This window comes from Chelonia mydas, chromosome 1 (genome assembly GCF_015237465.2).
Source record: "Chelonia mydas isolate rCheMyd1 chromosome 1, rCheMyd1.pri.v2, whole genome shotgun sequence".
Classification (NCBI taxonomy): Eukaryota; Metazoa; Chordata; order Testudines; family Cheloniidae; genus Chelonia; species Chelonia mydas.
The window spans coordinates 261,149,735-261,159,094 of NC_057849.1; the positions used below are offsets into that span (position 1 = coordinate 261,149,735).

Below are 9,360 nucleotides of genomic sequence, written 5' to 3' on the forward strand. Positions count from 1 at the left end.
GTTCCCCACTACAATTTAGTCTAGCATGGAGGGTTCCCCACAACAAGGATGCATGTTGAATGCCTTCCTTGGAGGACTGATCAGTTTGGTTATTTAAGGGATTTTACAGGAGTTTTCCAACACTTTTTATTCTCCGTCAAGCAGCTCTTGGAGGAGCTCCAGATCACTCGGTTAAGCTAGGGTCTGGCGACTTGAGGGCTAGTCGTTTGGTATTTTTCTCTTGCAGCAAGCAATGTGGCAGAAGGTCATGGGTGTATATATGGGAAAGTGACACAGGACCAAGCAGCACATCTCTGGTGTGGGGAGTCCTACCAAGCAGGATTTCCCACATCTGGATTGCTTGGTTCTGTGCCAGTGCCAGGGATCATAGATTTGTGAGGTTGTTAGCCTTGTTGTAGTGACAGTCTGCCCTGAATAGGAGTTCACATGGTAGGCATGGGAACGCAGCTAATGGGGCTGGTCACTGTGTCATGATTGATAGACCAGATATTCCCACCCCCATGACCTTTTGCATATCCAGTTAGCTAGAGCTAAAGTGTTACCAGTAAAGGTGGTTGCAAATCTTTGCACCACAAATCTGCATAGCATCTTTGGTCTCCAGGAGTCTGGAGATAATACGTTAAATACAAGTGTGGCATTAACATGTGTGGGCATGGGACTAGGCTGCCTATAAGGGCTTTGCCATCTCTAATTTCTATCTTGTAAAAAAACACCCCCACATTTTTAGAGTTTTGAACTCTGTTTCTCGTTCTGTTTTATTTTTGTGCACATGTAGGAGAAATGAAACATTAGAACATCAGAAGCCTCTTTGTTCACATTACACAACACATCACTCCAAGATCACATTTCCCGTACACTCATATGATAATGATTGCCAATCAAAAATATTTCCCTTGGGAAATGAATGGTGGAGGTAAACATCCTCGATAATGGAGGGTGATAAGACATGGTCCCACGTATAAAGGTCGCTTATTTCTCCCACAAAGCTTTGGGCCTTGTCAAAGCTGCCAAAGAAAGAATCCGGATCTTGCCCCAGTATAACAGTGCCCTGTAGTTGGATCCTATGCCCTTGTCTCAACAATTTTCTTACGCTCCTTTTACCATTTACCCAAAAGGCCGTGAGACCGGATTTGGAGTCCCAGGTCACACACATATGGCTCCCAAAGGTGTTGAGTGTTGGGAGAGTGAAGTGCACCCCAGGACCACTCAGGTACAAGCTGAAGGTGCCATTAAACTCTTGCCACACGTTAAGTTCATCATAGTCCTTGGTGCGGTAGGCGAAAAGAATGATTTCCCGATTGGCTGGTAACTCTGAGGCCACCTTCATGCAAAGTGTGAATGCTCCAAGACTCAAGGGCAGAGCTGGGGACAGGACAACATAGCTAGTGTCTGTTTCCTCCGGGAAAATAAAGGCTTTTTCAAGGAGATCTAGGGCAGAAATCATAGATAGTTATAATCACACCTATCCCACAGCAACTGTAATTCTCTCATCACTTGACTCTCTGTGAGGAGTGAATGGGTTTGAGTCAGAATAGGATCAGGAAAGAAGACAGGATGTGACTTAGGCAAAAGTAATGAAGAACCCTCCACAAACGTGTCCATCTTTCAAACCAAGTGTGTGATAACAGTTGAAGAGAATGAAATTCATTCTTCAGTGTGAGATTTCGTTCACTTGCCTTCACAGTATTTGTTCTGAACGTTAGAGTGGTTTGGATAATTATTGCCAAATGGTGAGTCACACCGGGGAGGGTTGTGTGATCATGCTCAGTCGTAATAAGTGATGGGCGAACCTTGAACGTGTTCAGTGGTGGCTTGACTTTGATGAGATCACCCATTCAAAAACGTACACACTCAAGTATCTTAGGGAGAAGAACGAGAGAGTCCAGGGCATGGTCAGTGAGTCCTATGGGCCTGTGGTGCCTGGGCACCAGGAATATTCCTGGCCCGGGGCCCGACTCCAGAAATGTTTGGGGCCAGGTCTCTCCCTTGGCCCCCCTTCTGCCCCCAGCCCCATCCCCCACGCGTCCCCCTTCAGGTTACTTGCACTGCAAGAGACTACAGGAAAGAATATTCTTTGTTTTCTACACTTCCCTTTCTGTACTTTGTGCATTTGACACACTTTGTATATTATTAGGCTAGAGGATGGGTGGAACCTGGCTAACACTGGTGGGTCTGATAGCTGCCTTTCATCTGGGTTAATGTTAGCAGTTAAGCTACTTTTTGGAGTAAGATAACTGAAACAAGAGGGACCACTGACCAAACCACAGAACACATGCAAGGCTCATTAGATGTTGAGCTATGTGGTTGGAGGGGTTTCACTGGTGACTGAATGCCAATGCAGCTGGCTGGCTGTTGTTTGGTGGAAGCGTGCTTGTCTGTGGGCAGAAGCAGCCAGAAGCAGAAGAAGGCAGAGAAGGCAGCAGAAGCAGAAAGCCAAAGAGACAGCAAGTGGAGCACAGCTAACAAGGCCCTGAGAGAAAGCCTATAGGGAGAACTTTTTGGGCAGAAGTGCTGACTGGAAAGAGGTTTGGAACTGAGAGCAAGGAAACTGCCTCCTGCTTCTTAATTCCTACTGTGTTCTGGGAAACAGGACTTTGTGCACATTGCTTGTGCATAAACAGGATTGCTTCAAGTCAAATACCTGACTCCATAATGAATTTCTTTTCCTAATGTCAGCAAGGGAAGGAGGTGGGTAGGGGGCAAGGGAGAGAGGAGCAAGTGGGGGGCAGGACCTTGAGGGAAGAGGCAGAGCAGAGGGCGGGGCCTTGGGGAAAGGGGCAGGGCAATGGTGGAGCCTCAAGGGAAGAGGTGGAGCAGGGGTAGGGTTTCAGGGGGAAGAGGCAGGGTAGGGGGTGTGACAGAGGGGGTCCAGCTGTCAGCATTTAGAAAGTTGGCAACCCTATGTTTTTATGATGGAAAAACTGTAGGTCACAAGTTTAGTTTGTTTGTTAAATGGACATAGTCAATTTGAAAATTTACATATTTGTCTGAAATTGTGTGTGTTACTTTAGTAACAAGAAACACCTAAAATTACCCCCTTTCCCCCCAGTTTGTTTACACGGGGCTTGGTCTAGCACTATTTAAGTCGAGGAGAGTTTTGTCACTGACTTCAGTGAGAGTAAGCACAGGCCGCTTCTACATTTGACAGCATTTTGTGTATAGTTAGTTTCAGCGTTCCTTTATAGAGTCAGTTAGTCAGTTTCTGCCTTTCTGGAAAAACTTCGAAAACATCTGTAAACATCAACAGAAAAGCAGAAAAAAAATCAAGTAATAAAGGGTTGTCTTTCAGAAACTGGAGTACTGTATTTTAAAAGGAGGACGTTAACAAAAGATCAAGTCGACTGTCCCTTTTAGGGGATATAGAGAGGGGGTGAAAGAATATTAAACAAACAAAAATCCCCCAAAGCAGAAACCAAACTAGAACCCAAGAATAAGGCACAAAAACCAAAGAAAGGCAAGGAAAAAGTTGGAAGGAAACAGAGAAAGAAAAAGAGACAAACTATTCTTTAAAAATGTAAGAAAACATTCATACCAGTTGTTTACACAGTTCCAGGCATCTCACAAACTTTGTTTACCACCTCAGTGGTCACAGTCAAATTGGAGACTTAACTCACAAACCTCATCAAAACTTTCTTTGCAGCAGAAAAGGCTTTTCCCCAGAAGTCCCTTCTCTTTTGAGTGACATAAATTGAACATTGCTGGTGTGTGTCCAATACACCACACACTTGAGTATATCTAATTCCAATGATCAGAAAGCAGTTGTGCATGTACATACACCTATGTAGAACTGATTCTCTCCAGCAAATGGCAGCCATGTATCTGAACACAAGCCAGTGCATTCCACTGAGATGATATCCTACTCACCAGAAGAACTTACTGGTAGACCAAACACTTGGACTTCACACAATGTGAGGTATTTTTCTCTGCCTGGGATGGTCACAGTCACGTACCGCCCTTGCATTCCTTTACAGTCAAATGAGCGTGTTTCCCCAAGGCCCATGGAGTCGATTGTGGCACATCTTGAAATGAACCAGATTAATAGTAATTATTATTATCCTTTAACAACAACAACTTGGATCACAGGGGAAAAAAGAATAAAGAATTCAAAGTGTCGCCATAATTCAGAAAAAAATAAAAATGTCATCATCATCTCATTTTCCCTCAGTTATTTGTTAAATAATGAATCATTATTTGAGCAGAACAACACAAGCAAACTATTTACTCTAGTGCTGGCTATAGCAGTGCTATAGATAGGGTTGAATCTATAAGATTGGCATGAGGATCTGTAGTGCCAAATACTGCCACCTTTGTTCACATTGCATCGTACCTCACTCCTCTAGTTGTCTCCAGGTAACACTCTAAAGACTGGCAGAGTCTGATGCTGAATCATTGTAAATGTGCAACTGTCTTTAAATTGATATTGTCGATTCCTTTAGTCAGTGTCCCATGGGAAAGTGGTTCCAACAAAGAAACTGTGAAAGACTAAGTAAGGGCCCAGTCTTGCTTTGGGAGCCACTAGCATGGACCTCTGTGCTCACACACAGTACCATTGCCACCAGTGGGACTCGGCATGAATGCTGGGGTTTGTGCTGTTCACTTCCAGTGCAGCATCAAGGGTCTTAAGAGAGCGGAAAGGTGATCACATAATTAATGGCAAGAGAGATGAGGAAAATGCTTTTAGCCTCTAAAACTCCATCTCCAACATGTTTGACTGAAACAATTTTAAAACATGTTAAAAATGGAGATTCCGACACACAAGTTGTATGAATGGAGATACTTGTGCTGACCAATGGGAACAGTGCATAGCTTAGTTAAAACCATTACGAACAACAAAACCATTTGAGATCTGTTCTAATAATTTCCACTCCATTCTCTGCTATGCGCTCAAGCAGTTTCATTGAGACCATCAGGCCATAGCTGGGATTGGTTGTGCCATCTCTCCTCAGCGAATTCCCAATTCGGATTTCAGCCCCGTTTATACGCTCTTCACAACAGTCTCCTCGATTGATGATTTTTATGCTGAACACGTCAAACCTTTTTCTCAGATCCACTGTCCACCATGGATTAATATCTAAGCCAGTGTGGCTGCATTTTTTTTGCATGTAATCACTGGATGGGGACCCATCAATGGCATTGCCAGGGTGTCCATATTCGTTAAAGGTGCTGGACTGGGATGCTACACCTTCAAGTGCCACATTAGGAACTGCAGGAAATAATCAGGAATACCCTGTCTTACTGCAAGTGATCTAAAAGTTTCAAATGACAAACCCCGTTTGCACTGACAGAGAGGGCCTAACATCTGAAGGAATAGCTGGCAACATTGCAAAACTCTTTTCAGGGAAACATTTTAGATAGGAGAAGGTCTTGCTGATAGGGGAGTGCATCCCATTGTCTGTGTCAAAGTCAGATTCAGGACTCACATACTTTGTCAGACCACTCTGTTTATTAGCAAAGCGCCTTGCTAATGCACCCAGACGTGAGCCCCTCTCTGAGGCTAAAGATAACTTATTTATACATGTTTCAGACTAACAGCTGTGTTAGTCTGTATTCGCAAAAAGAAAAGGAGTACTTGTGGCACCTTAGAGACTAACCAATTTATTTGAGCATAAGCTTTCGTGAGCTACAGCATCCGATAAAGTGAGCTGTAGCTCACAAAAGCTTATGCTCAAATAAATTGGTTAGTCTCTAAGGTGCCACAAGTACTCCTTTTCTTTTTATTTATACATGTAAGCAGTGTCAGGATGAGCTCCACCCTGACATCTGGTGGTGAGGTGTGGCAAGTTGTGGAAAAGAACTTCAGGGGCCGATCTCATTTGCATAGGCACACCCACCCCGCCTAGAATGAGGCCATAGCTGCCCAAATGGTCACTTTGGCTGCTGTGGGATCCCCAGTGTCTCTGTTATTGGGGCAGGAAGAATAAATTGTTATTACCCTGATTATGGGAACTGTGCTTGGAACAGTACTTGGCCTTTTGTTATGATGGAGGGACTCACCATCAACTAAGTAGCACTCGCTAGGCAAGGGTCATGGGTTCCAAAACTCTGTGGGGGGAGAGAGGCTGGGGACAAGTATTAATACTTGGTGGCATGGGCCCCTTGGTGAGGGCCTTACATGCTGATTTCACTTCCTCCTCTCTCCACTGTGGAATATCAGAGCTAATTTTGATTCTATTAGGAGTCTAGTTACAGGCTGCTGAGCTCACTTTGGGCTAATGGTGCACCAGCACTGAGGTTCCCCTACTACAAGTTGAATTCACCAAAGAGCTGAACTGACTAAGAGCTGAAGTCACTGAGCGTTGTGTTAAGTAGTGGGGAAGCCTGAAGATATATTGTGGAGCAGTTTGCAGGACAGCTGGAGTGCCTTGTGGACAGGCTAGTGGAGCAGTTCATAGGACGGCCGCTTGTGGGACGCGGAGCAGTTTGTGGGACGGCGGGAGCTGCTTGTGGGCCGCAGAGCGGAGCTGAGCGAAGCAATTCGTGGGGCGGCTGGCAGAGCGAAGGCCTGTGGAGCTGTGGGGCGGTCAGCTTCAGATCATGTAAGGTGCCCCTTACCTCTCTCTCCCCCTGCCCCCCTCCACCCAGGTTGGGAGATAAAGCTCTGCAGATAAACTTTCGAACTCTGGGGCTGCCCTGACCAGGGACAGAGACTTTTGGGTCATTGGACTTTTGGGACTTTGGGTGATTTGGGGTTGCTGGACTCAAGAACCAAAGGGAAAGGGCATGCCCCAATTTGCTTGGGGTTGGTTTTTGCTCATGGGTTGTGTTATGAATCCTGTTGGTGGTGTTTCCCCAACATAATGCCACATTGTTTCTCTCTGTTATTAAAAGGCTTTTTGCTACACTCAGACTATGTGCTTGTGAGAGGGGAAGTATTGCCTCTTGGAGGCACCCAGGGAGGGTGGTATATATTTGTCCCAGGTCACTGGGTGGGGGCTCGAGCCGGTTTGCATTGTGTTGTTGGAATGGATCCCCTAGATATTGAACCCTGCCCTTGTTGCTGCCAACTCTGACGGGCAGAAGGGTTACATACAGCTAAGCCAAAGCCAATTTAACATAAGAGACAAAAGGAAGCAGAAACTGACAAATATACATACATATCTTATTTGCATACTAACGTTTACCAATCTTCTAGCTCAGTAGGAGCTCTAAGTAAATTAGTTTGAGGACCCATTGTCTCACACGCCTTAATGTTTCTCTTCCTGACAACTATATTTCAACAAACCCTTCAAGTAGCATTTCTTTAATGAATTATCATTTCAATATAATTCATTCTACTTTCACATCTGCATTTGGGAGCTAAGAGCGTTTTACAGGATTATGATCAAATCTGTCAACGATCAATGGAAAAAACAGTTGGCATGTAAGAGTGCTCAGTGGGACAGATTCACAGCTGATGTGAGTGGGTCAAAACACTGGTTCTGTAGCTGCTTTTGGCAGTGGTGGACTTGGCCTGCTAATAGGAATCCTTCTCAATAAAATGATCAGATAGCGAGGAAAGGGGAAATAAAAGTAAAGAATAATCTCTAACTAGCACTTACCTTCATCTGCAGACAGTCCCTTCAGGGTTAGCATAAGAAGCAGGGAGAGGCTACGTAACATGGTTGTATAGTGGCCTTTTCACTGTATTTGCAAACAAAATGTTCAATTTCTATTTAAAGACCCTGTTTGAAAATTGGACAACTCCCCTATTGTGGGAGATGGAAAGATTTTGAGGGGATTAAACTCACCTGAGCACCAATATCCTCCAAACAGAATTGTGACCACTGGGTCTTAGGTGGCAAAACAAATATTTAAAGGTCTCTGTGACTGATAAAGTAGGGGAAAAAATCAATAATGAGAGAGGAACTGCATGAGGTCAGAGTTCCCTGTCCACGCAGAGTCCCATTGAATTCAACACGGCTCTCCAGGCAGAGGTGGATTAAGGTTTCATGGGGCAATGGGCCAGAGCAATTGGGGGACCCCTCCCCAAGCCTTCCACCCATGGTCCCACCCCATTCTGCCCCCCCACTGCGGCCCTACGACCATTTGCTCCTTTCTGTCCCCTCCACCCCACCACTGTGGCCCCAAGCCCAGAGAAGCTCTGTCCCTGCTATCAGGGCCCTGGGGCTGCAGCGGGGAGCCAGAGCTCCTTCAGTCCCAGGGTCAGACCAGGGTCCGGGCTTTGGGGCTTCCCCCACCGCCTTGGCACTTCTGCCAAGGAGCAGGGTCGGGGCACAGGGGCTTCCCTGACTGGCGCTTCTGCCAGGACTCTGGGCTTCCAGCACGCCGCGACGGACCACTGGTGAGGGAAAGGCGCCCCAATTGGCTGGGGCTCCAGGGCACAGGCCCTGTCAGCCCATTGTCTCATCTGCCACTGTCTGCAGGGCTATGCCCACACATAACACATGGCAGAATCAGGTGCCAAGTCTATAAAGTCTCAAAGTGAAGCTGTTTCATGACCCACCCATTTCTCTAAGTTATTGGAGTATATTGGGGACAACTTTTTGTTTCAGAAAGTGGAAGAAGTATCTAGGGGGACAGTCATTTTAGATTTGATTCAGATCAACAGGAAGAAATGGGTATCAAATCTGAAGGTGGAAGCAATTTGGGTGAAAGCGATCATGAAATGACAAGTTTCATGATTCTAAGGAAAGAAAGGAGTGAGGGCAGCAGAATAAGAACAATGGACTTCAGAAAAGCAGACTATAAATACTCAGAGAGTTGATAGGCAAGGTCCCATGGGAAGAAACTCTAAGGGAAAAAGGAGTTCAGGAGAGCTGGCTGTTTCCCAAAGAGACTATATCAAATGCACAATTGCAAACTACCCTGACGCAAAGGAAAGATTGGAAGAGACTAATATGGCTCCATTGTAATGACCTGGAAATCAAGAAGGAATCCTACAGAAAGTGGAAACATGGATGAATCATTAAGGAGGAGTACAAAAGACTACCACACAAATGTTGGGACAAAATCAGCATGGTTCAGGCATAAAATAAGGTACCCCTAGTAACAGGTATAAAAGGTAATAAGAAGAACTTCTTTAAATACATTAGGAGCAAGGGAAAGATGATGGAAAGTGTAGGTCCTCTACATAACAGGAAAAAAGAGATAATGATTGAGGACATCAGGAAGGCCGAGATGTTTAATACCTATTTTGCTTCAGTCTTCACTTAGAAGGTTAATGGTGACAGATACTCAACACAATTAATATTAAAAACAAAGGGGAAGGAACAGGTTACAGAATATGTAGATAAGTTGGCTGTCTTCAAGTGAGCAGGGCCTGATAAAATTCATCCTAGGGTACGTTAGGAACTACCTGAAGCAATCTCAGAACCGTTAGCAGTTATCTTCAAGAACTCATGGAGGACGGGTGAGGTTCCC

At 45.2% G+C, this 9,360-nt stretch overlaps 1 protein-coding gene across 1 annotated transcript; it reads right to left on the minus strand.

Moving 5' to 3' along the window:
* Positions 1–742: 742 nt before the first annotated feature.
* LOC102946339 (pentraxin fusion protein-like) lies at positions 743–7,599 on the minus strand. Its single transcript, XM_037899025.2, has 4 exons — positions 7,539–7,599; positions 4,825–5,203; positions 3,865–4,019; positions 743–1,428 (listed from the first exon to the last, which is right to left on the minus strand). Exons 1-4 carry the CDS (start codon positions 7,597–7,599, stop codon positions 830–832), a joined length of 1,194 nt encoding a protein of 397 aa, XP_037754953.1. The 3' UTR covers positions 743–829.
* Between the last annotated feature and the right edge of the window lie 1,761 nt (positions 7,600–9,360).

Coding starts and splice junctions, on each gene's coding strand:
- LOC102946339 (XM_037899025.2), bottom strand. CDS start 7,599: ATGTTACGTAGCCTCTCCCTGCTTCTTATGCTAACCCTGAAGGGACTG. Junction 4,020..4,824: donor CTCAAATGGTTTTGTTGTTC/GTAATGGTTTTA, acceptor GTTCATTTCAAG/ATGTGCCACAATCGACTCCA. Junction 1,429..3,864: donor TCTACCAGTAAGTTCTTCTG/GTGAGTAGGATA, acceptor TTTCTGCCCTAG/ATCTCCTTGAAAAAGCCTTT.